Here is a 27675-nt window from a genome sequence, read left to right on the forward strand (position 1 = left end):
TTCTTTTTTCTTTCTCATTTTGTTATTGATATTTTATGAAAACCTTTAATAAAAATTTTTTTTTTTTTTTTTTTTTTAAAACTCTGCTAAAATTCCCTTTCTCTGCTCCTCCCCAGAAAGCACAGACTCTTTGCAGCTCAATTGGTACCAGGTACCTTAGTTTCTTCCACGTTTCTATTCTCTGTGTGAGACACATTCACTCTCTTTGGGCTTTCTCCACCTTGATGCCTCTTATATTCTAAAGTATTAATCAGCCAAGCCTTTGTTGGAGCTCCACTGAGCTGCCCTTCATAAGTGTTGTCAAAATTTGGCATGTGTGCGTAAGAGATTGATGGCAGGGATTGCCTCTCAAACGTAATTCTGCTCAACAAGCTGCTCAATACCTGTGTGAAACAACTTAGCCCAGTCTTGACCTTTATGACTTGTATGGTCTTGCTCAGTCCTCAGAAACGTTACTTTTTCTGTCAACCCATACAGCATAACTTTGTTTAATAACAAATTCTGTTGTTCAAGTCCTTGTGCATATCAGCAGCCACATGATACGCTTTGAAACATTATCGTAGACTAGAGGCCTTTCATCACCTCATGGGCACTTCCCTCAATCTATGGGAACAGAAACATTGTGACCTAATTCGGAGTGAATACAAAACAAAGGAGTTGTCTGTTGAGGCAGCAAATCGGAGATCCCCGCTGGGACCAAGGTCTAACCACCTCTAAACTGTCAGCTACATGGTCCGTCTCAGTGGTCTACAGGCAGGTGGCGGCACTGAGAGGCTGCTAAGAAAGCAGGAGGTTAACAAATAATATGATTTTTGTATCATTTCTTAAATTATGTCAAGAAGCTTAACCATTTCTGCTGTGATATTTGCCTGAGACTGGAAGCTCACAGCTAGCAACACCCATGTAATAAAGCAGGCTGTCCCCAATTATGAATCATAATCTGGGCACCACGAGCTGTGCTTCTTGCCATTAAATTGTGAACGTTTTGAGGGCACAGACAGGAGCTTTCACACTCATTGCTGGCTCATGCCTATGATTTCCCACATGGAGAGTTCACAAATGTCATAAGTATAAGACATATATAAATAGAGTCCCTTTCACAACCTCAGGACAGCTCAAAACACTTTGCAACTGAAAGTATTTTTGAAATCTACTTACCGTCGTAATGTAGGAAACACAACAGCCATAGGAGCGCAGCAAAATCCCACAAACAGCAATCAAACGATGAGCAGGTCATCTGTTCTACTTGTTGGTTGAGGGATAAATGTTGGCCTGGGGAACCCTTTTGCTCTTCTTTGAATCACACCATGAAACCTTTTGCTTTCACCCGAGAGCGCAGTCAAGGCCTCAGTTAATGGTTCATCAGAAAGGCGGCAGTTCCAACAGTGCTGCACCTCCTCAGGACTGGGGGTGCCAGCTTGAAATCTGTGCTCAAGTCTCCGGAACAGGATTTAACCCCTGCAATACTGCTGTCATGCTGAGGCATTAAGTGGAGGCCAGGCACTTCCCTTCCAGGAAGGAAGGGAAGGCAAGAAGACAGGTTACCCTGGCTGCTCAAATACATCTCCCAGAAATTGGGGATTTAGCGACAGGAGCCAAACTCAATTTTAATTAAAAATAAATGTAGGTGGGCAGCATGGTGCCGCAGTGGGTTAGCCCTGCAATCACACGGCGCCGAGGTCCCAGGTTCGATCCCGGCTCTGGGTCACTGTCTGTTTGGAGTTTGCACATTCTCCCCATGTTTGTGTGGGTTTCGCCTCCACAACCCAAAGATGTGCAGGGTAGGTGGATTGGCCACGCTAAATTGCCCCTTAATTGGAAAAAATGAATTGGATACTCTAAATTTTTTTAAAAGTGTAACAGTGCCCTCAAGATGCCCACTGGCATACCTTACAAACCGTAACATCATCGACCTCAGGAGACTTTGGGTTCCTCATCACAACGAGAAAGGTCTGCAGAGACACGGTTTTGTACTGTTCCTCCATGTAAGGCTGTCCAGGTATACTATTGGCAAGAAATGGAAGCAATTCATGAAGACTATTAGTGCATTAAGTGCATTAACAGTTGCCATATATCATGGATATACATGTTCAGTTTATAGCACACATAATTCAGTGTGAATTTATTCCTCTCTTCCTAAAGTAGAATGGTTTCGATATTATGCTCTTGCTGCTCAAAACCTATGCATCAGGTGTATTTGCCATAAAGGGAATGCAACAAAGGTTCTCCAGACTGACTCCTGGGATGGCGGAATCATCCTAAGAACAGAGCTAGAGGAGACTGGGCCTGTATACTCTAGAATTCAGAAGAATATGAGGTGATCTCATTGAAGCATACAAAATTCTTACAGGAGCTTGACAAAGTAGATGGAGAAATGATGTTTCCCCCGACTGGGAGTCGAGAACCAGGGGACACAGTCTCAGCATAGGGGTTAGGCCATTTAGGACTGAGATGAGGAACAATGGTTTCACTCAAGATGCTGGTGCAGCTTTCGAATTCTCTACCCCAGAGAGCTCTGGAGACCCTGCCATTGAGTATGTTCAGGACGGAGGTCGATACATTTCTACACATCAAGGGATATGGGGATGGTGCTAGAAAATGATGTTGAGGTAGAATTTCAGTCATGATCTTGTTGAATGGCGGAGTAGGCTCAATGGGCCAAATGGCCTATTCCTGCTCCTATTTCCAAGGCAGCTCACAATGACAGCAGAGATAATTCTGCCAAATTTGCTACGGCCAGCTGTCATTAACACCCAAGGCCCAATGTTTTCTCAACCTTGAAAGGTATTTCTACTGTGTATCAGGTGGTGGCAGGGGATTGGAATATATCACAAAACTATCTGCCTGGTCTTCATCCCACTACACGGATAAATTGAACTAAACGTTTAAGGAATGATGATCAATATTGATTGTAGTGAGTGGCTCTTCTAATCCCTATCAACACAAAGCATACTGGTGAACCTACTTCCATCAATGTCTCAAGCTGGTAGCGGTGTGCAGCATCTACAAGATGCACTGCAGCAACACACCAAGGCTTCTTTAGCAGTACCTCCACAACACCTGATCTCCACCACTTTGAAGAAAAAGAGCAGCAGGCACATAGGAACACCATCACTTCTCCAAGATTCCCTCCACGTAACACATCATCCTTACTTGGAAATGTATCATCGTTCTTTCATCACCACTGGGTCAAAATCTTGAAATTCCCTCCCAAGCAGCACTGTGGAAGAATCATCGGCTGGACTGCAGCAGTTCAAGAAGATAACTCACCACTACTTTCTCGGGGGCAAACGGGGACTGGTAATAAATGCTGGCCTTGCCAGCAATGTCCAGATAATGGGAATTAATAATTAAACAAGAAATATAAAATTGCACCAGCGTGCCAGGAAAGTACAAAACCAGCATCATTTTGTTGTCAAACAATTCTACAGCTTGACCACTAGATGGGAAGTTGCACTTGAATAGGACAGAACAACGCATCTGAGATAAACAGACTATTTAATGCTGCTACAAATTCATCTTCTGTCAGCCAACCACGGAGCTGCTTCGATGATTGGAGAAGAACTCCTCTAAATTCTGACCCTCCTTCCCTTTGACTAAAATAGCACAGGCTAGCAAGGAAAATGGGTGATTTAAGGGTTCAATATTCGCTACGTTACAAATTAGCATGTGCCAAATTACTTAAGATTTGAAAGTCTACCCAAGGCAAAGATTGGCCATGCAGTATACAGCAGCCCTCCGCAGATCCACATCTGGCTGTGTCGGTGCACTAAGCTGCAGTAAGATTCCTTTTTTCCCCAGCAGGTCTGGAAGGAACTGGAAGAAAATACAAAATAGAAAACAAGTCTCAAATCGGTCAGTACCCTTAATTGAATCAAGTTACAGACCTTCAATCCTCTCAGCGCTGTATTAAAGGACAGAAATAAAGGTACTTCAAACCAAAGGAGGAGTTTCATGATTCAACATTAATTCCATAGAATCCATACAGTGCAGCAGGAGGCCATTCGGTCCATCGGGTTTGCATCGATGCTCTGAAAGAGCATCCTACCTAGGTCCACTCCCCCACCCTATCCTCGCAACTCTACCTAACCTGCACATCTTTGGACACGAAGGGACAATTTACCATGGCCAATTCACCTTATCTGCATATCTTTGTACTGTGGGAGGAAACCAGAGCACTCGGAGGAAACCCAAGCAGACACAGGGTGAACGTTCAAACTCCACACAGACATTTACCCAAGGCCGGAATCGAACCCGCGTCACTGGCGTTGCGAGGCAGCAGTGCTAACCACTGTGCCACCATGCTGAGACATAAAACCGGAAATGCAGGAAATAGGCACCAGGCCTGTCAACATTTGCAATGTGAAAGGGCAGGTTGATATTTTAGCCAGATAGCTATGTAGAAAAGATGTGCCCCGAGGAGTACGAGACAAGGAACTGTGCCAAAATTCATGGCACAATTTGAGGCATCCCAGTCCCCTAAGTTCCCACTTAGTTAATAGATATACTGATAATCTAAATTTCAAATATGAGTGCTTAGGGGCTGGTTTAGCACACTGGGCTAAATCGCTAGCTTTTAAAGCAGACCAAGGCAGGCCAGCAACACGGTTCAATTCCTGTACCAGCCTCCCCTAACAGGTGCTGGAATGTGGTGACTAGGGCTTTTCACAGTAACTTCATTTGAAACCTACTTGGTACAATAAGCGATTTTCATTTCATTTCATTTCTTCGCCTGTCCCTCCTCGTGCCTTGGCAGCAGTTTTGGAAGGGTGTCCAGAACAGCTAGACATCTCGGTGAGCGCCATCAGGATTACCTTTTGCGAGGTCCAACTACAGGATGCCTGTTGAAAGCCCCAGTATAACATCATTTCTCAACAGGCCCGTGTCTTAAAGGGAAATTTTTTTTTTTAAACTCCTATTGACCCGGTCCTAATGTTTCCCATCTCAAGAATGTTGCTCGGGTTTCTTTTTTTTTAAATAAATGTTTTTATCCCATCATTAGAGTTACAAAGCCAGCATTTAAAGGATGCACCCAGTATGGAGAATGGAGACGTGTCGTGGACCTTCTCAAACCTGGTACCGAGATCTTTTCCTGTTTTCTTATTTAACCCAGAAACTCCTCAAGTGTCCACATCGACTGAATATCAGACAAGAATGTAAATATTATTCATGCTGACTTACAATGAGAAATAAATGAAATGGTGGCTTTTTAAAAAAAAAATTAGAGTTACAAAACCATTGTGCAGAGTAGACAGGGCAAACCCTTAATCCCATCACATTGTTTACTCCAAAAAAAACTCAAATTCAAGCCAATTCATGGTCTCCACAAGAGAGACATACAAGATCCAAGCTGACAGGAAAAGGCCCTGCACCTCATCTTGGGCTTGATCTGATGCTTGATCTTAGCCAAAAGGCCTCAAGCGATCTTGCTCTGGGTTTCTGCTACCTTCACAGGGCTCGAGGCTCAGGAACCTGTCCTTTTTCAGCCGAGCAACAACATCCCCAGGATTTGGAACAGCGTCACCATTGAAATTTAGGAGAGGATGGAGGTTCCACCCCACTTCACTTCATATGGCACGACCACATCATGATTTCTCCTCCCAAAACATTAACCTGACTTTTTCTTTCCCCCCAGATGTTGACAGATCTGCTGCGTATTTCCAGCATTTTCAGCACTCGCAGTTTCTTCTTCCATTTCCATGGTAACATAGAAAAACTGAACTGAACGGGAGCACAACAATATTCATTATTAACATGACCAGGTAAGCCAAAATCTCAGCAACCAAATTTTTCTTAATATTTTGTCAAATTTCTCCCTTTGCCCTAATATATTCAAAGAATCATACAGCACAGCAGGAAGCCATTCGGCCCAAAAGTGACTGTGCTATATCTCTGAAAGAGCCACCTGATTCATGTTGCCAACACCCTCTACACCACCGCACCCCCTCCCCCCCCAACCCTGCTCATAACTCTGCAATTTGTTTTCCTTTTTAATTATATATCCAATTCTCTTTTAAATATTGCTACTTAATCTGCCTCCTCTTACCTTTCAGGCAGGACATTCCAGATACTGACAACTCACTGTTCAGGATCATTTCTCCTCATTGCCCCTCGTTGAGTCACTTAACACAGGTCAGGAATTGAACCTGCTATTCAGCTGGTCTGCATGGTTCTACCCTACACTGTCTAAATTAGCAGCAAAGGTCTGCAACATAGCATTGCTCTTAAACAAATAAAAAAACAGACGCACCTTCTGACACCGTGGTCCATTGTTATAGACGAGAGCAGCCACCGCCTGCAATATTTCTACATGTGTCCAGGAATTGCACTGCTGAAGCGCTCGAATGCAATAGGGGAGTAGAAGATCCAAACTCTGCTCGTCCACTGTCACCTTGGGACACAGCAAAACCAATGAGTTCTCGAAGTGTCCCAGCCACCATTCCATTTTTTTTTTTTTTCAAAGTATTTTTATTCAACAAATTTTCAATATTTTCATAATACAACACCCAAACAGGCCCAAGCAATCCCCAAACAAACAAGACGTCCCCTCCCCCCCTCTTCAATAGTCAATGGTAACCAATTCCTGAAAATGCATAATAACCAAACCCCAGCAATTGTAGAACACCTCCTTTATCCCCCTCAGTTCGAACTTTACCTTCTCTAGAGTCAGAAACTCCAGTAGATTCCCTCCACCACGCCGAGGCACAGGGCGGAGAGGCTGACAGCCACCCTATCAAAGTCCACCTTCAAGCGATGAACAAGGCGAAGGCTAAGACATTTGCCCCCGTGCCCGCCTGCAGCTTGAGCTGGTCTAAAACCCCAAATATGGCTTCCAGGGGGCCGGGCTTCACATCCACAGGTAGGAATCCTGAAATTGTCCCGAATACCGACCTCCAAACATTTTCTAGTTTCGGACAGGACCAAAACATGTGAACATGATTTGCAGGGCCCCTCTCACATCACTGACAGGTATCCTCTACCCCCACAAACAGCCGGCTCATTCTTGATTTAGTGAGGTGAGCCCTAGACACTACCTTCAGCTATATCAGCCCCGCCTCGCACAAGAGGTCGAGGTATTCACCCTCCTTAGCACCTCATACCACATGTTGGAGGGAAGAAATGCTCAAGAGTCTAATTGCAACCGTGTGGTGTTGGTAAAACTTTTGTTTATTCGAAAAATGGCGTGTGCACAACAGGAGAACCAGAAGATGCTGCTGCCTTCAGCTAGCACGAGTCTGTTCGGATTTATTTTATTTATTTATTTTTTAAAAAGAGTACCCAATTCATTTTTTCCAATAATGGGGCAATTTAGGGTGGCCAATCCACCTACCCTGCACATCTTTGGGTTGTGGGGGTGAGACCCACACAAACATGGGGAGAATGTGCAATCTCCACACGGACAGTGACACAGAGCTGGGATCGAACTGGGACCTCGACGCCGTGAGGCAGGAGTGCTAACCACTGCACCACCGTGCTGCCCCTGTTATGATTTTTACAGGGATTTCATGCATATATATTGTAAGTTCGCTCAGTTACAGATAAGCATTGACATCTGGGCAGCACGGTGATGCAGTGGTTAGCATTGCTGCCTCACAGCACCAAGGTCCCAGGTTCAATCCCGGCTCTGGGTCACTGTCCGTGTGGAGTTTGCACATTCTCCCAGTGTTTACATGGGTTTCACCCCCCCCCCCCCCCCCCCGCAACAACCCAAAAATGTGCAGGGTGGGTGAATTGGCCATGCTAAATTGCCCCTAATTGGGAAAAAAATTAATTGGGTATTCTTTTAAAAAATTTAAAAAGAAAAAGAGCATTGACGTCATCGATCAATTTCACACAATACAATCTGATCACTATGTATCGGTAGAGATGTTTCTTGAACCCCTTAATGGGAACCAATTTACTCATACAATGGGTTTGACAAGTTACCAGATCATGTTCAGAATGTTCCCCTTAACGTGAAATAATGCCGTTCGTCCTTGATGAGGCGTTAATGGGTTTGCATTCCCTGTTCTGGGTAGAACAATGAATCTCCTGCAGACAAGCTGGGCCATAGTCTTGTGACGTGGGTTCCCCATTATTATAAAGTCCTGTAAGCTGATTAAATTATCCTGAGTGCAGGTTTTCTTAAGGTTTCTGGCTGTTCTAACAATTTAACCCTTTGCCTACAGGTTTTCCACTCCCCATGTGCTGTTTTTAACCTAAAACATCTTTTTATTAATATACATTTTATTTTCTCGTTAACACCACAGTCCCTCTTCAAGCACCATCCCCAGCTCCTGTTCCCATTTCATTTTAATCCCTTCAATGGACACTCCGTCCTCCTCCAGGATCCTCCCGTAAATCGCCGAGATGACCCCCTTCTCCAGTCCTCCTGCTGACAACACTTCCTCCAATAATGAAGGAGCCAGCACTACCGGGAAGGTCGGGAACACTTTCCTTGCAAAGCCCCGTACCTGGATATATCTAAACCCTCTCTCTGTGTTCATCCATATTTCTCTCCCAACTCTTCTAGACTCGCAAATCGTCCCCCAAGAAACAAATCCTTTATTTCACTGATATCCTTCTCCTCCCAACCACCCAAACCTCACATCCATCCTTCCTGGCCTGAACATGTGATTCCTCTTAATCGGCATCCCCTCCTGCCCCAGCCTTCAATTTACAGTGTAGTCTAAACTGTATCCAAATCCTTAACGTGGTCACCACCACCTGACTCCCCAAATACTTTCCTGGGGTCATTAGGAGCGTGCCGTTGCCAACGCCCGCAACCCTGACCCCCTACAAGAACCCGCCTCCATCCTTAACCACAGAGCCTTCCCTTCCTTACACCATCCTCTCACCTTCTCAGCAATTGCCGCTCAATAATAGGAAAGCACGGAGGGGGGCCTAGTCTCCCCTTTCGCCTTCCCCTCTGTAATATTGTCTTTATAATCCTGCTCTTGGCGGCTCATTCGCTTTCAGCTTCGTCCTTAGCGACCAATGTTCCCTGTCAGCTCATATCAGGAGGGTCCTTCTCCCTCCCCCATCAATTCCGCCAGCAGCTTTGCCAAGTATTCGGTCGGCCTCGGGTCCTCCACCCCGTCCAGCAGACCCACGGTCCAAAGATTCTGCCTCCTTGACCCGTTATCCAGATTCTTCACCTTACTCGAGTCCTATATTTGACTCCGCCTCTCTCAGCAACTCCTTGTCCATCGAGGTAATCTGGTCACTGTGCTGTGACATAGCCTCCTCCATCCCTTTCAATTATCTCCTTGCTCTCTTATCTCAGCCGCATTTTTCGATACAGCCATCTTTACCGGAGCCATCGCCTCCTCCACCCACGTTTTTAGCCATCATTTCTCTTTGCATAACCTCTATATGTTTGGTGAACAACCTTTCAAATTCACTAGACATCACTCCAATCAAAGAATCTGCCGTGAGATGAGCGGAGCCACATTCTGCTCCTTCCCCCACCATATTTTTTTCCGCCTGGAACATCGAATTATCGGCCGCCCCTTTCTTTCTGCTGCTCTTCTTCTGGGCCTTTGGACATCGCACCCCTATGTAGTCTTCCAAAACCAATTTGTATAAAAATCAAAAGAAATCGCCCCTGGGAATGGGCTATAAGATTGAAAACTTCGGGTAGGAGCTTCCCCAAGCACGACCTCCGCTTATATGACATCACCGGAGGTTCCCCCGGCCAACATTCCTCCCGCACACAACTGCTCTGAAAGCAGATTGGCTGGTTACACATCGCACACATGGACGGCTCTCCAGAATAACTAGTCACTTAATATCTGCTCCGTACCTTAAATCTTCAGCTACTTCTCCACTTCCGTTTTAAAAGCATCAATGAATATTCTTCCACAACTGTGATGCTCAATCAATAACTCCTGAGACGAGATTGGAGACAATGGAAGGCTTTATTGCACTAGATGTTTCCCCCAGCAGCGCAGGTACAGAATGCGGCTGCTGGGGAGACACAGGCTCTTATACTCTGCCTTAGTGGGCGGAACCAGCAGGCAGGCTCAGGTACCTCCCACACCAATGGTCTTACAGCATTATTCAGGATACCGTAATACCCCTAATACCGACTACCACAAACTGTTTCTATTAGGGCATCCCATGCCTCAGCAGCCAATTAAAGGAGAACAAAAAACATTTCTGGCTTCTCTCCTTTGAGGAAGATTCTGAATTGATGTTCTCTGATCACTATTATCACTTGGACAAATATGAATTGATCAGAGGGAGCCGGTATTGGGTATATAGTCACACTGAACTAACCTAGCTGAATTTTTTGACAAGGTTACCGAGGTTATGAGGTTAAGAAGTGTGCTTGGATGTACATAGATACATAGAAGATAGGAGCAGGAGGAGGCCTTTTGGCCCTTCGAGCCTGCTCCTCCATTCATCATGATCATGGCTGATCATCCAACTCAATAGTCTAATCCTGCTTTCTCCCCATAGCCTTTGATCCCATTCTCCCCAAGGGCTATATCCAGCCGCCTCTTGAATATATTCAGTTTTAGCAGCAACTACTTCCTGTGGTAATGAATTCCACAGGCTCACTACTCTTTGTGAGAAGAAATGTCTCCTTATCTCTGTCCGAAATGGTTTACCCTCAATCCTCAGATTGTGACCCCTGGTTCTGGACACACCCATCACTGGTAACATCTTCCCTGTCTAATCCTGTTAGAAATTTGTAAGTCTCTATGAGATCCCCCCTCATTCATCTGAACTCCAGCGAGAACAATCCCAGCCTCGTCAAGCTCTCCTCATATGATAGTCCCGCCATCCCTGGAATCAGTCTGGTAAACCTTTGCTGCACTCCTTCGAGAGCAAGAACATCCTTCCTCGGAGAAGGAGACCAATACTGCACACAATACTCCAAGTGTGGCTTCACCAAGGCCCTGTACAATTGCAGCAACACATCCCTGCTTCTATACTCAAAACCTCTTGCAATGAAGGCCAACATACCATTCGCCTTCTTTACCGCCTGCTGCACCTGCATGCTTACCTTCAGCGAATGGTGTACAAGAACACCCAGATCCCGCTGCACACTCCCCTCTCCCAATTTACAACCATTCAGGTAGTAATCTGCCTTCCTGTTTTTGCTTCCAAAATGAATAACCTCACACTTATCCAAATTATACTGCATCTGCCATTGGTTTGCCCACTCGCCCAGCCTGTCCAGATCTTGCTGTAGGATCCCTGCATCCTCATCACAATTCACCCTCCCACCTAATTTGGTATCATCTGCAAACTTTGAGATGTTACATTTCTTTCCCTCATCCAAATCATTAACATATATTGTGAATAGCTGGGGTCCCAGCACCAATCCCTGTGATACCCCACTGGTTACTGCCTGCCAATTTGAAAAGGACTCATTAATCTCTACTCTTTGTTTCCTCTCTGCCAACCAGTTTCCTATCCACCTCAATACATTTCCCGCAATCCCATGCGCTTTAATTTTGCACAATAATCTCTCATGCGGGACTTTGTCAAACGCCTTCGGAAAGTCCAAATATACCACATCGACTGGCTTCCCCATTGTCGACTGTACTGGTTACCTCTTCAAAGAATTCCAACAGATTTGTCAAGCATGATTTTCATAATCCATGCTGACTCTGACTGATCCTGCCACTACTTTCTAAATGTTCTGCTATAAAGTCCTTGATAATGGATTCAAGCATTTTCCCCACTACCGATGTTAGGCATACTGGTCTATAATTCCCTGCTTTCTCTCTACCTCCCTTTTTGAATATCAGACTGACGTGAGCTACCCTCCAATCTGCAGTTCCAGAGTCTGTAGAATCCTGGAAGATGACCACCAATGCATCCACTATTTCCAGAGCCACCTCCTTCAGCACTCTGGGATGCAGATTCTCAGGCCCTGGGGATTTATCTGCCTTCAATCCCATCAGTTTTCCCAGCACCGTTTTCCCAGCACCATTTCTCTACTAATGTTGATCTCCCTCAGTTCTTCCCCCTCACTAAACCTTTCATTCTCCAACATTTCTGGGATCTGATTTGTGTCCTCATTTGTCATGGGTCGTGTAAAGAAGTATCATTTCTTTCCAATATTACTGTGGTATACTGTGAAGCAGGCTTGTGGGGGGCTGTATATGTTTGTGTGTATGTGAGTGACTAATTTAATTAAACTGAAGACAAATAGTACATCAGCGTATTTTCTAAATCGTAGACAACGGGGAACTGTGGAAAAGCAGAGATTTAGGGGTCAATGTACAGAAAGCACTAAAGGCTGGTAGACAAGTACAGAATATGATTAAACAGACTAATGGAATGTTAGCTTTTATCTCGAAGGGCGAGAATACAAAGAACAATAGAACATTACAGCGCAGTACAGGCCCTTCGACCCTCGATGGTGCGCCGACCTGTGAAACCAATCTAAAGCCCATCTACACCATTCCATTATCATCCGTATGTTTATCCAATGACCATTTAAATTATCTTAATGTTGGTGACTCCACTACTGTCGCAGGTAGGGCATTCCACGCCCTACTACTCTCCGAGTAAAGAACCTACCTCTGACATCTGTCCTATATCTATCTCCCCTCAATTTAAAGCTATGTCCCCTCGTACTAGCCATCACCATCTGAGGAAAAAGGCTCTCACTGTCCACCGTATCTAATCCTCTGATCATCTAGTATGCCTTTATTAAGTCACCTCTTAACCTTCTTCTCTCTAACAAAAACAACCTCAAGTCCCTCAGCCTCAGAAATTCTCCATTCTCAACATCCTGGGGGTTACCATTGACCAGAAACTGAATTGGACCCAGATATATAAATACAAGAGCAGGTCAGATGCTGGGAATTGTGGCAGGAGTAACTCACCTCCTGACTCCTCAAACCTGTCTACCAGGCACATGTCAGGGGTGTGTTGGAATACCCCCACTTGCCTGGGTGAGTGAAACTAAAATACTCAAGAGGCTGAAAACAATCCTGACTGAGCTGTGCAGAATAGGAAGTCCATCCCCAGCCTGTTCTGATCTCAGCTAAATCTAGACACGGAAAGCTGGGAAGGGAAAGAACACTGTACGCCTCCTAAATCGCAGAATGATACAGTACAGAGGGAGGCCATTTGACCTCAGCATTGTTCACGCAGCTTTAAATATCCAGAACTTAGTTTGAGGCAACAGTTTACAGATTGTGTGACACTACAAGAGCCTGTGCATTCATTCACAAGTTAAAACTGCAGCATCATAAAACGCTCTGCGTACTTTGCACCTTGGATACACTAACAACATCATTGTCTTCAATCACACAGCACAAACAACAACTGTTCAGATAAGATTCATTTTTCTTCCGAGGGTGTATGCTGGGCTTTGCTTTGATGAACACCCAAACACCAACTCTGTGTTTGTGTGACCCAGATGGTCAGCATCAGCACGAATATTCAACTGTGAGAGCTTCATGTGCAAGCCCAATCTGCTCAGCTTTGCTACAGTTGTATAAAGTTCTGGTTTGACTTCATTTGAAGGATTGTATTCAGTTCTGGGCATCACACCTCAGGAAAGGCTTCCTGGGAGTACTGCACAGATTCACCAGAATCATAATGTAGCTAAAGGAGTTGAATGAGGAGAACCACTGCACAGGCTAGGCTCCTATTTCCTTAACCATAGAAGATTAAGGGGTAGTCTAATTCAGGTGTTTAAGATGATTCGATAGGTAGGAACTATTTCCTCTGCTTGGGGGATCTGGAACAAGGAGATATAACCTTAAAATTAGAACTGGATCATTCGGGGGTGATGTCAAAAAACATTTCTTCACATAAAGGGTGGTGGAAATCTGGAAGCTTTTCCCCAAAAAGATGCTGTCAATTGAAAATTTCAAAATGGAGAGATGAACAGATTAATGTTTTTGTTCAACTATGACTCTTCTTTTAAACTTCAGTTCGCGTCAACTTAAAATGTTAACTCTGTTTCTCTCTCCACAGGTGCAGCCAGATTGGCCTCTGGGAAATTCCCACATGAAGAGTTTACCTGGCAATTGCCCAGAAGTATGTTGGAAAAAGCAGCTATTAGTTTTATTTACATTCATACCTGTAAGCGATTGAGCAGATGGTGGATTAGTTGACACATTTTGCTTACAAGGTGCTCTTGGTTCAACTGGACAAGTCGACAGGCTTGGACGAGTAAGGAACACACATGCTGCAATTGGAAATAAGACAAGAGGAAGATGTGATCACTGAGACTTCGCATAGCTCATTGTCCAGCTAATGGAGCTTTCAATTCATTCACCCTTACAGTTGATGGTTAATTTATAATTTGCACCGATACAGATTCAGAAACCTACTACAATAGAGATAAGGCCTGTGCATCGGTCCTACAGTAAAGGGCTTCTTGCACCTTCAGAGTATAAGTTGCTGGCAGCATATTGAGATGATTCACATTATTTGCCTTTCAGCAACTTGCACCTATGCTCCGGGATCATAAATTAGATTGCAGTCTTCTGATTTTTTTCTTTACTGTGCCACATCAGGTACTATCTTAAACACTGCCAGAAGGTATCCTCTTAATCACCTCCCTTGACATGCAGCTCTTGTAATGCAGTGATATTTGGAATGTAAAATTGACTGGTTTCCATTTAGCAGCACCTTCTGCAGTCTCCAGGTCTGCCACCGATGCCACCACCATCCCCCAGCATTCTAATTGCCCTGAGCTCAATCAGTGCTCCGATGTGTTTATGTTGGGTTGCAGGTTTGCATCATCATGCAGTTGCATGTTCCTTTTCTAGGCCAGGATTTTTTTTTTTAAATGCAAGAAATATTTACTTTCTGCTACAGCAGAAGAGGTAAGTACGTCCACTGGTTCAGTATAGGGCAATTAGAGGAGATCGATTTGAAGAACCAGATGTGGACAAAAGGCTGACTTTCCATTTTCTAAATCAGCATCCCCCAATGGGCCTACAGCAGAACAGTGTAACTGGAAAGTATAATAATAATAACCTTTATGAGTGTCACAAGTAGGTTTACATTAACACTGCAATGAAGTTACTGTGAAAATCCCCTAGTCGCCACACTCCTGTGCCTGTTCGGATACACTGAAGGAGAATTCAGAATGTCCAATTCACCTAACAAGCATGTCTTTCAGGACTTGTGGGAGGAAACCGGAGCACCCGGAGGAAACCCACGCAGACACTGGAGAACGTGCAGACTCTACATAGACAGTGGCCCAAGCGAGAATCGAACCTGGGACTCTGGCGCTGGAAGCAACAGTGCTAACCACTGTGCTACCCATATATATGTTCACTAACTCTGTACAGTACATGGCCCGATGGATGAGACCATATATGTGATCATACACACCACTACAGAGTTTATACGAAAAAGACCAGATGTGCATTTTCCAAATTGACCACCTCTGACTAGCCTACAGTGAAACACTGGGACTAGATGAGAAAAGACAGTGACTCACAAATGGTCTGGCATGACTCTCCCAAAAGCCAGTTAAATATAGAAGTGTGATCACCCAGCCTGCAGCATATCACAACATAACGGCTATTGAAAGAGGGGTATAACGATTTCACTTGCTCACCATTCCAACTTACTGAAAACTTTGTGAAAACATTCACATTCCCAGCATGATGGGAAACTTGTTCTGTGCGTTGTCATTGTGACTAATATATGGTTGAAAAGTTCTAATAATACTCCTGCATTTATAAATAAGTGTTGACCTCAGTTCACCTTAGCACCTCACATCTGGCAACCTCAGGACCCAGTCCATGTTGGATTTTGAAACTTGCTGTTTTTTGAGAAAAAGGGAACGCCTTAATTCAGTGAATAGGGAGGGGCAGCACGGTGGCACAGTGGTTAGCAATGGTGCCTCACAGCGCAGAGGACCCGGGTTCGATCCCGGCCCCAGTCACTGTTCGTGTGGAGTTTGCACGTTCTCGGTGTCTGCGTGGGGTCTCACGCCCACAATTCAAAAGATGTGCAGGGTAGGTGGATTGGACATACTAAATTGCCCCTTAATTGGAAAAAAAGGATTGGCTAATCCAAATTTATATATTTTTTTAATTCAGTGAATAGGGTCATGGGAAAACCAACTTATTTGATTGCAACAAATTTTAGGTTAATGGACACATCGATGCAGATATTAATTCGCTTCTCATGAACTGGATTCAAACTGAAATTATGTTATAAAAACACCTGCTGGGGCGGCACAGTGGGTGGCACTGCTGCCTCACAGTGCTGAGGACCCGGGTTCGATCCCAGCTCTGGGTCACTGTCGGTATGGAGTTTGCACATTCTCCCCGTGTCTGCGTGGATCTCACCCCCACAACCCAAAGATGTGCAGGGTAGGTGAACTGGCCATGTTAAATTGCCCCTTAATTGGGAAAAAAATTAATTTAATTTAAAAAAAACACCCTGCAGTTGTAACTGAAAACGATTGTTTTTTATTTACTCACAATCGTGCAGTTCTCTTTAATAAATCTCTTTCAACAGATGGGTCAGCTGCAAGAGGATAAGCAGTGCCTGTGGAACTTAATGTTTGAATTTAAGCCTGTGGACTTCTATTTGGGTGGTCTTAATAGCATCTAAATTGAATAGGTACTCTGTACTGGAGCAAGAATAGGCTCTGCTCCCAAGTACAAAGCATAGCTAAATAGTCTACCTCATTGGATCCTGGAAGAGCTTTTTGATTTTCCTGGATGAGTTCACTTGGGCAGGTGTGGTCAAGGCTTGCTGGAGCACAAGAGATGTCAAGTAGGCAAGGCCCATCAGTTCTCAGCAACTCCCCGAACATTTTCAAGCTGGGTCGGATGGAGTCAAGGTTTGTTTGAGGCCAGGAATAAAGAATGTCCAGTTTTCAGATACTCATGGTTTTCGGGTAGACTGAGTCGAGGTACTCTACCTGCAACATGTTGCCTTGACATTATGACACTGGCACATAACTACGCAGTTCTTAATTCAGCAGCACTGGATCCTAGCACTGTATATTAATGAAAACTAAAACTTCACAGACACTTTTGTCATGATAATAAGCACATGACAAGAGTGAAACATGTATGAAACTCTTTATTTGGAGAACTAGGGAGAAAAGAGCCCTCGGCACCCATATTTCGATTTTACCTTAAACCTCATATTCTATGTGACTTCGCAAATCTTGTTCCAAGGAGAAATTGCACTAAAGAGTGCAGAAAATGCTTTTTTCCCCCCAACATATCATCAACGTACAGCAACTGAAATCACTAATGAGTTAGTAAGTGCAGAATAAAATTTAGTTGTGAAACTTGCAAGATGCAATGCTTCCCGCTTGCAATATATTCAATCCCAATCTGGTAACTGTGAAACCTTCAGAGGTCCCAGAGTCCAGTTTTAAAAACAATATCCTACAACATCAACAATAGATTTTCCACAATTCTCAACCGATTAGTGATGTACCATCTGCTCTTGCTTCTTGGGTGCAAGGAGTAGATAAACAAGTTAATATAAGTACCAAGTCTTGTGCTAGTACAGTAGGTTTTAGGAAAATAAGGACAGGAGTTGGCCATTCTGTCCAGCCTGCTCCATCATTCAATGCAACCATGGCTGATCAGACACTTCAATGCCTTTTACCCACACTATCCCCATAACTCTTTCGATATTGTTAATCAGAAATCTATCAATCTCACTTTTAAACAGACTCAATGAGTTCCAGAGCCCTCCGAGGTAGATAATTCCAAAGATTCACAACCCTCTGTGTAAAGAAATTTCTCCTCATCTCGGTCCTAAGTGGCATTCCCCTCATTTTGAAATTGTGCCCCCTGGTTCTAGACACTCCAACCAAGGGATGTCTAGAACCAAGCTGCATCTACCCTGTCTATTCCTTTCAGTATTTTATGGGTTTCAATGAGATCACCTCTCACAGGGCAGCACGGTGGCAGTGTTTAGTACTGCTTCCTCACAGCGCCAGGGACCGGGATTCGATTCCGGCCTTGGCTCTGTGTGTAGAGTTTGCACATTCTCCCAGTGCCTGCATGGGTTTCCTCAGGTGTCCCAGATTCCTCCCACAGTCCAAAGATGTATAGATTAGGTGGATTGGCCATGCTAAATTGCACATCAGTGTCCAGGGATATGCAGGTTAGGTGGGGCAAGATGTCACAGTGGTTAGCACTGCTGCCTCGGTGTCAAGGACCCATTTCAACCCTGGCTCCGGGTCACTGTCCGTGTGGCGTTTGCACATTCTCCCCGTGTCTGTGTGGGTCTCACCCCCACAACCCAAAGGTGTGCAGGGTAGGTGGATTGGCCACGCTAAATTGCCCCTTAATTGGAAAAAAATGATTAGGTACTCTAAATTCATAAAAAGGTTAGGTGGGGTTACAGGGATACGGCAAAGAATGGACCCGTGTAGAGTGCTCTTTCGGAGGGTCGGTATAGACTGGGTGGTCGGAATGGCCTCCTTCTGTACTGTATGGGATTCTGTGATTCTTCGAAACTCCAGTTTGCCCAATCTCTCATCATAAGACAGTCCCACCAGCCATCGCTGGAACATGTCTGATGAACCTTTCCTACACTCCCTGTGGCAATAATCTCCTTTCTGAGGTAAGGGGACCAAAACTGCACACAGTTCTCCAGGTGCAGTCTACCCAAGCTCCTATACAATTGAAGCATAACCTCACTACTCTTGTATTCAAATCCTCTTGCAATGACATTCCATTAACCTTCCCAATAGCTTGATGCACCTGCATGTTAGCCTTCAGTGACTTTTGGCAAGGACACCTCGATTCTTTTGTGCATCTACACTTTGTAATTTCTTACCATTCAGGAAATACTCTGCACATCTGCTCTTCTTCCAAAGTGGATTTGCTCATACTTTCCCACGTTAGATTCAATCTGCCATGTCTTTGTCCACTCACTAAGACTGTCCAAATCCTCCTGTAGCTGCTTTATATCTTCCTCAACACATATTCTCGCCTAGCTTTGTATCATCCACAAACTTGGAAAGATAACATTTAGCCCCACATCCAAATCATTGATTTGTGAATAGCTGGGGTGCAATTGCTGATAAGGCAAGTCCAGTTCAGTTTTTGATCAATGGTAACCCCCAGGATGTTGATTATGGGGGATTCAGCAATGCTAAAGCCATTGAATATCAAGGGGCGGTGGTTAGATCCTCTCTCGTAGGAGATGGTCATTTCCTGGCACTTGGTGTGACGCGAATGTACCTTTCCACTTGCTAGTCAACCTCCTGTGGGCTATGTTTGCAGTCAATTCCCCGTTGAGCAAGCATCTGGTCATGACTTTGCTTCACATGAAAGCTCCAAAGTCTGGAATCAGGGCCAGTCTGACACCAAACGGAAGCAGAATTAGTCTTAAAGAGCATTGCACTGTCGTCTGTCATGTGATCCTGCTGTGGCTCCCATTTTTGCTTAAATGTAATTGTAGTAAAAGGATCTTTTGAGGTATTTTGGCATGAAAAGCATTATATAAATTCAAGTATTGTTATTAGAATCTAACCACCCAGCTCCTTAATGCAGTAACATCTCTGAAATGAAAGCCCCAAAGATTCAGTTTGAGCATTAGGGAAAGTGGAAGAGATAGGAAGGGATAATGGTGGCATAGTGGTAACTGGACTAGTAATCCAGAGGCCCAGGCTAAATGCTGAAATACCACCATGAAATTCAGTTAATTAATAAATGTGGAACTGAAAGCTAGTCAGTAGCCATGAAGCTATCATCAATAGGCATAAAATCCCAGCTGGCTCACAAATGTTCCTTTAGGGAAGGAAATCTGCCACCCATACCTAGTCTGGCCTACCTGTGACTCCAGACCCACAGCAATGTGGTTGCCTCTTGACTGCCCTGTAAAAGGGCCTAGAAAGCCACTCAGTTGAAGATCAATTTGGGATAGGCAACACATCTTATGAGAGAATTTTAAAAGGCCCATAAATGTAAGCTTTTGAAAAGTGAAAGTTACAACGAAGTATGACAGGATGCAAGCATGTTCCTTTTCATGGGTAAATGCACACCCTCAGACTGGAACACTGAATCGGACCGAAATGTCCGGGATGTCTAATGAAATGGAAATGATAACATCAAGGCGGCAGGTCATGTGCAGCTAATACTGGATTAGAGTTAGCAAAGGGTTGCAGTGATGGGAGAAGATCATATACGCATTACAGCGAAACAGTTTTCAACGGCCAATGACAACTGCACCTCCAATGTAGGTGGGAGTGAACTGAAGCTTTAACAAAACATTCCCAAGATAGATATCTGAGAATTTACACCCAGTGGCTCTTGATGGACAACAAGTTAATGGGGAAGATGTTGAGTACAGACCACTGGATATATTGTGGTCTTGGGTCTCCAGCCCAACTGCTCCATGGGGACAGTACATCATGTGAGGAAGCTTATTGTGAAAATTAAATATCCTCTCCAAAAATATTGAGCACTCTGGCAATCATTAAAGGATAGAAACAAATAAAAGAAAAACCGAGGACAGAGTGGCCGGAGGCAGAAGGTGATAGTCGAGGGGTGTTTTTCTGACTGGAAGCCTGTGCCCAGTGGGGTCTTGCAGGGATCAGTGGTGGGGCCCTTGCTGTTTGTGTTTTATATAAATGATTTAGATATGAATGTAGGAGGGTTGATCAGTAAGTTCACAGATGATATGAAAATTGGTGGGGTGGTAAATAGTGAGGAGGATAGCCTTCGATTACAGGAGGGTATAGACGGACTGGTCAGATGGGCTGATCAGTGGCAAACAGAATTCAATCCGGATAAGTGTGAGGTGATGCCCTTGGGCAGGACAAACAAGGCAAGGGAAACACGATGAATGGCAGTATTCTGGGAAAGACATAGGATCAGAAGGACTTTGGTGTGCAGAGACACCGGTCCTTTAAGGTAGCAGGGCAGGTGGATCTGGTGGTTAAAAAGGCATATGGTATACTTGCCTTTATTAGCTGAGGCATGGCAGGGAGGTTATGCTGAAACTGTGCAGAACATTGGTTAGGCCACAGCTAGAATATTGCGTGCAGTTCTGGAATGCACATTTACGGAGGGATGTGATGGCACTGGAAAGGGTGCAGAGGAGATTTACCAGGATGTTGCCTGGGCTGCAGAGCTTTAGTTGTGAAGAAGATTGGATAGACATGGGTTGTTTTCCTTAGAGCAGAGGAGACTGAGGGGGAACATGATTGAGATGTAATTATGAGGCACATAGATACAGTAGACAGGAAGAAACATTTCCCCTTGGAGGGATAAATTACATGGGGCCATAGATTTAAGGTAAGGGGCATGAGGTTTAGAGGGGATGGGAGGGGAAAGTTTTTCACCCAGAGCGTGATGGGAGCTTGGAACTTGCTGCCTGAAAGAGTGGTGGAGGCAGCGATCCTCATAACATTTAAGAAGTTTTTAGATTTGCACTTGCGATGCCAAGGCACACAAGACTATGGGCTAAGTGCTGGAAATTGGGATCAGAATACTTAGGTGGTTGTTTTTGACCAGCATAGAAACAATAGCCTGAAGAGCTTTTTCTGTGCGGTCGACCTCCATGACTCTACAGTTTTAAGCTTAGTTATGTGAGGCCATATACTAGAGGTCAGTGATGGCCAAATCTATGACGATATACATTAACAATCTGGAAGAAGGAACTGAGGGCATTGTTGCTAAATTTGCAGATGATACAAAGATATGTAGAGGGACAGGTTGTGTTGAGGAAGCAGGGAGCTGCAGGAGGACTTGTACAGGCTAGGAGAGTGGGCAAAGAAGTGGCAGATGGAATACAATGTGGAAAAGTGTGAGGTTATGCATTTTGGTAGGAAGAATAGAGGTGATAATGGGAGGGGACTTCAATACAGTGTTGGATCCAGCAGTGGACCGCTCCAAATCAAGGACTGGAATGAGACCGGCGGCGGCCAAGGTACTTAGGGGGTTTATGGATCAGATGGGGGGAGTGGACCCATGGCGGTTTGCAAGGCCGCAGGCCAGGGAATTTTCTTTCTTCTCCCATGTACACAAAGCCTACTCCCGGATAGATTTCTTTGTTCTGGGTAGGGCGCTCATCCCGAGGGTGGAGGGGACGGAGTATTCGGCTATAGCCTTCCACACTGGGTGGAACTGGAGCTGGGAGAGGAGAGGGACCAACGCCCGTTGTGGCGGCTGGATGTGGGACTGCTGGCGGACGAGGTGGTGTGTGGGAAGGTGAGGGGGTGCATCGAAAGGTACTTGGAGGCCAACGACAACGGGGAGGTGCGGGTGGGGGTGGTATGGGAGGCGTTGAAGGCGGTGATCAGGGGAGAACTAATTTCCATTAGGGCTCATAGGGAGAAGACAGAGGGTATGGAAAGGGAGAGGTTAGTGGGGGAGATTTTGAGAGTGGACAGGAGATACGCAGAGGCCCCGGAGGAAAGATTACGTGGGGAAAGACGACGGCTCCAGACGGAGTTTGACCTGTTGACCACAGGGAAGGCGGAGGCACAGTGGAGGATAGCGCAGGGGGCGACCTACGAGTATGGGGAAAAGGCTAGTCGGATGCTGGCACACCAGCTCCGTAAGAGGATGGCAGCGAGGGAAATAGGGGGAGTCAAAGATGGAAGGGGAGCCACGGTTCGGAGTGCGACGAAAATAAACGAGGTATTCAAGGCCTTTTATGAAGAGCTGTACAGATCCCAGCCCCCAGCGGGGGAAGAGGGGATGAGACGATTCCTAGATCAGCTGAGATTCCCGAGGGTGGAGGAGCAAGAGGTGGCTGGTTTCGGGGCACCAATTGGGTTGGAGGAGCTGAGCAAGGGTTTGGGGAGCATGCAGGCGGGGAAGGCCCCGGGACCGGACGGATTCCCGGTGGAGTTCTACAGGAAGTACACAGACCTGTTGGCCCCGCTACTGGTGAGGACCTTTAATGAGGCAAGAGAGGGGGAGATCCTGCCCCCGACAATGTCGGAAGCGACAATTTCTTTGATCCTAAAGCGGGACAAGGACCCACTGCAATGTGGATCGTACAGGCCGATCTCGCTCCTCAATGTGGATGCAAAGTTGCTGGCAAAAGTGCTGGCCACGAGGATCGAGGACTGTGTCCCGGGGGTAATCCACAAGGACCAGACGGGATTTGTAAAGGGCAGGCAACTAAACACCAATGTGCGGCGGCTCTTAAACGTGATAATGATGCCATCGGAGGAGGGAGAGGCGGAGATAGTGGCAGCTATGGACGCGGAGAAGGCCTTTGACCGAGTAGAGTGGGAGTACCTCTGGGAGGTGCTGCGTAGATTTGGGTTCGGGGTAGGGTTTATCAATTGGGTTAAGCTCCTTTACAGAGCCCCGATGGCGAGTGTGTGACGAACGGGCGGAGGTCGGAGTACTTTCGACTGTACCGAGGGACGAGGCAGTGGTGCCCCCTGTCCCCCCTGTTGTTCGCATTGGCGATCGAACCATTGGCCATGTCATTGAGGGAGTCTAATAAATGGAGGGGGGTGGTCCGAGGGGGAGAAGAGCATCGGGTGTCGCTATATGCGGATGACCTGTTGCTGTACGTGGCGGATCCAATGGAGGGGATGTTGGAGGTCATGCAGACTCTAAGGGAGTTTGGGCAGTTTTCGGGCTTTCAGCTCAATGTAGGGAAGAGTGAGCTCTTTGTATTACAGGCGGGGGACCAAGAAAGAGGGATAGGGGACCTACCGCTGAGGAGGGCGGAGGGGAGCTTTCGGTATCTGGGGATCCAGATAGCCAGGAGTTGGGGGACCCTACATAAACTGAATCTGACGAGGTTGGTGGAGCAAATGGAGGAAGATTTCAAAAGATGGGACATGTTACCGCTCTCGCTGGCGGGTAGAGTGCAGTCGGTCAAAATGGTGGTCCTTCCGAGGTTTCTGTTTGTGTTTCAGTGCCTTCCCATCGTGATCACTAAGGTCTTTTTTAAGAGAGTAGGCAGGAGTATTATGGGGTTTGTGTGGGCGAATAAGACCCCGAGAGTAAGGAGAGGGTTCCTGGAACGCAGTAGGGACCGAGGAGGGTTGGCGCTGCCAAACCTGGGGAGCTACTACTGGGCAGCAACTGTGGCGATGATCCGCAAGTGGGTTATGGAGGGAGAGGGGGCGGCATGGAAGAGGATGGAGATGGCATCCTGTAAAGGAACGAGCCTGGGAGCGTTGGTGACGGCACACCTGCCGCTCTCGCCGACAAAGTATACCACGAGCCCGGTGGTGGCGGTAATGCTAAGGATCTGGGGCCAGTGGAGACGGCAACGGGGTGCAATGGGAGAATCGGTGTGGTGCCCGATCAGGGGTAACCACCGGTTTGTCCCGGGGAAGATGGACGGGGGGGTTCCAGAGCTGGCATCGGGCGGGGATTGGAAGAATGGGGGACCTGTTCATCGACGGGACGTTTGCGAGCCTAGGGGCACTGAAGGAGAAGTTAGAGTTACACCCGGGAAATGCCTTCAGATATATGCAGGTGAGGGCTTTTGTGAGGCGACAGGTGAGGGAATTCCCGTTGCTCCCGGCACAAGAAGTTCAAGATAGGGTGATCTCGGGTGTATGGGTCGGGGAGGGCAAGGTGTCGGAAATACACCAGGAGTTGAAAGAGGGGGAAGCGCTGGTAGAAGAGTTGAAGGGTAAATGGGAGGAGGAGCTGGGGGAGGAGATCGAGGAAGGTCTGTGGGCTGATGCCCTAGGTAGGGTTAATTCCTCCTCCTCCTCGTGTGCCAGGCTCAGCCTGATACAATTTAAGGTGGTCCACAGAGCGCACTTGACTGGGGCGAGGTTGAGTAGGTTCTTTGGGGTAGAGGACAGATGTGGAAGGTGCTCAGGGAGCCGGGCGAACCATGTCCATATGTTTTGGTCATGCCCGGCACTGGAGGGGTTCTGGAGAGGAGTGGCAGGAGCAATATCTCAGGTGGTGAAAGCCCGGGTCAAGCCAAGCTGGGGGCTAGCAATATTTGGAGTAGTGGACGAACCGGGAGTGCAGGAGGCGAAAGAGGCCGGCATTCTGGCCTTTGCGTCCCGAGTAGCCCGGCAAAGGATCTTGCTAATGTGGAAGGAGGCGAAGCCCCCCAGCCTGGAGGCCTGGATAAATGTTATGGCTGGGTTCATAAAGTTGGAGAGGATTAAGTTTGCCTTGAGAGGGTCTGGGCAGGTGTTCTACAGGCGGTGGCAACCGTTCCTAGACTATCTCGCGGAGCGTTAGAGGAAGGTCGGTCAGCAGCAGCAACCTTTTGGAGGGGGGGGGGGGGGGGGGACACGTCCTGGGAGGGGGGGGAGACCAGCCTGGGAGGGTGGATGAGCAAGAGATAACATGAAGGGTTAGGGAAACTGGCACGTACGGGTGAGGGCCAGTGTACAAAGCTTAGTAAATATATCATTTTGCCATGTATATATCTTGCTCCGTGCGATTTCTCGCTTTTTTTTGTTACGGGGGGGGGGGGGGGGGTTATTGTTTGTAAGGGAGAAAAATTGTGTTAAAAAAACTTTAATAAATATATATATTTTTTAAAAGGAATCCATACAGGATTACGGTTAACATGCAGGTTCAGTTGGCAGTTAGGAAGGCAAATACAATGTTAGCATTAATTTTGAGTGGGCTAGAATACAAGAGCAGGGATGTATTACTGAGGCTGTATAAGGCTCTGGCCAGACCCCATTTGGAATATTATGAGCAGTTTTGGGCCCCGTATCCAAGGATGTGAAGGCCTTGGAGAGGGTCCTGAGGAGGTTCACAAAATGAACACCCGGAATGAAGGGCTCGTCATTCGAGGAGCATTTAAGGACTCTGGGTCTGTACTTAATGGAGTTTAGAAGGATGAAGAGGAATCTTGTTGAAACTTACAGAATATTGAGAGGCCTAGATAGAGTGGAAGTGGAGATGTTTCCAGTGGTAGGAGAGACTAGAACCCGAGAGCACAGCCTAAAGCTGAGATGAGGAAAAATTGCCTCAGCCAGAGGGTGGTGAATCTGTGGAACTCATTGCTGCAGAAGGCTGTGGAGGCCAAGTCACTGAGTGTCTTTGAAACAGAGATAGATAGGTTCTTGATTACTAAGGGGATCAGGGGAGAAGGCAGGAGAATGGGGATGAGAAACATATCAGCCACGATCGATAAGCGGAGCAGATTCGGTGGGCTGAATGGCCTAATTGTGCTCCTAAATCTTATGGTCTTATAATTTCTCAGACATGTATCGTGATACCTGCAATCATATCAGACTAACTGCATGGTAAAGATTTAAGTACTGTTCTGCCCTGGAGCAAACAATAAGAAGCCTTGAATCAAATGCTGATCTCGAGGCCTCCCTCTGAGCAATCACCAAGCTCGCCACCATCTGTTTATCAGAACTCTGGCTTAAATATATCACCTTTAAAGCTAAAGCACAATAGGAGTTAAAGGCATAGACAAGGTTGAGAAGGACAGCACTGGCAGCACAGAGAAGTGATGGTGGTTGAATTAGTGACTTCAATTCCAATTCTTATTGAAAATTATCTGGAATCCTTATACCCAAAATTGTCCACACCTCAGGTCACCTTTAGGAGAGCAAAGTGGGAGGGGAAATAATTGGAGAAAGTAAAATAAATAATGGCAGATTACCAGATCATCCTTCAATTGGCTGTAATTAGCTGAGACTGACATGAAGACATTACTCAATAAAATAGTTTGTTTAAAAAAAAAAAAAAATTTGTAAAGCTGAAAATGTCCTGCACTAATGTTATCCAAATACCAGATGTTTTTCTCCGCAGAATGAGATCCTGTTTTTGCACCTGTAAGCTGAATTAATCGTATAAGCCAGCAAGTATGGGACAATATGATAAACTACATAAGACCCAGCACTGCACTGACTCAGTGAAATGTAAATAAGGCCTCCTGTCAAGCTAGGTAATCTATAAGGACAGTGCAAATTAGCAGAGTCCTTACAGAAATAATGACAGGATAATGATATTCTACCTAACGTTAAAGCTGATTTATTACCATATTGAAAGCTGTGGCTACTTGGGCAATGTCTACGTCCGTTCATAAAAGCCATTAGGGATTAGACATGACAGGAAATCTGAACAGTTAAAAATATCAATTGAACCAACTATTCTGGGATGTAGGTAATTAAACATATAACCAATTCCAACTGGTTATATTATCATGCTTTATTAGAGTTATACGAAGTCATACAACTCCAACAAATAGACTCCAACCGCTTCCTCATGACATTCCATGGCGTTCCCATCACACACCACCACCTGGAAGTCACCACTGACCAGACGTTTAACTGGACCAGCTCCATAAATATTGTAGCTACAAGAGCAGGTCAGAGCCTGGGATTCTGTTGCAGATAACTCACCTCCTGACTCCCCAAAGCTTGTCCACCATCTACAAGGCACAAGCCAGGAGAGTGATAGAATACTCTTGACTTGTCTGGATGACTGCAACTCTTAACTACACTCAAGAAGTTAGATATCATCCAGGACAAAGCAGCCGGCTTTATTGGCTCAATGGTGGATGGGGCACCAATGTGTCTGCAATGTCTACCATCTACAAGATGCACTGCAACAACTCACTAAGGCTTCTTCACCTCCCAAGCCTGCAAACTCTACTGCCTAGAAGAACAAGGACAGCAGATATATGGGAATACTGCCACCCACACGTTCACCTCCTAGTCACACGCCATGCTCGTTTAGAAATATAATTTCTGTTCCTTCACTGTCACTGGTGGATCAAGATTTTGGAGCTCTTATCCTATCAGGACTGTTGAAATAGCTGCATCATACAGACTGCAGCAGCTCAAGAAGG

General features: G+C 45.8%; 1 protein-coding gene across 3 annotated transcripts in view; it reads right to left on the reverse strand.

Moving 5' to 3' along the window:
* The window catches only part of LOC140386877 (HEAT repeat-containing protein 6-like), a 76238-nt gene that overhangs the window by 40877 nt on the left and 7686 nt on the right, over positions 1-27675 (reverse strand). For 2 of the 3 annotated variants that reach the window (XM_072469695.1, XM_072469694.1), the window contains exons 2-5: positions 14039-14146; positions 6251-6391; positions 3701-3816; positions 1890-2004 (exon numbers count right to left, since the gene is read on the reverse strand). In XM_072469695.1, the coding sequence (XP_072325796.1) occupies positions 1890-2004; positions 3701-3816; positions 6251-6391; positions 14039-14077 (411 nt within the window). In that variant the 5' untranslated portion in view covers positions 14078-14146. Of the gene's footprint in view, positions 1-1889; positions 2005-3681; positions 3817-6250; positions 6392-14038; positions 14147-27675 lie in introns of those variants that run through there. The other variant, XM_072469696.1, reaches the window with a different exon arrangement.

Source organism: Scyliorhinus torazame, chromosome 12, assembly GCF_047496885.1.
Source record: "Scyliorhinus torazame isolate Kashiwa2021f chromosome 12, sScyTor2.1, whole genome shotgun sequence".
Taxonomy (NCBI): domain Eukaryota; kingdom Metazoa; phylum Chordata; class Chondrichthyes; order Carcharhiniformes; family Scyliorhinidae; genus Scyliorhinus; species Scyliorhinus torazame.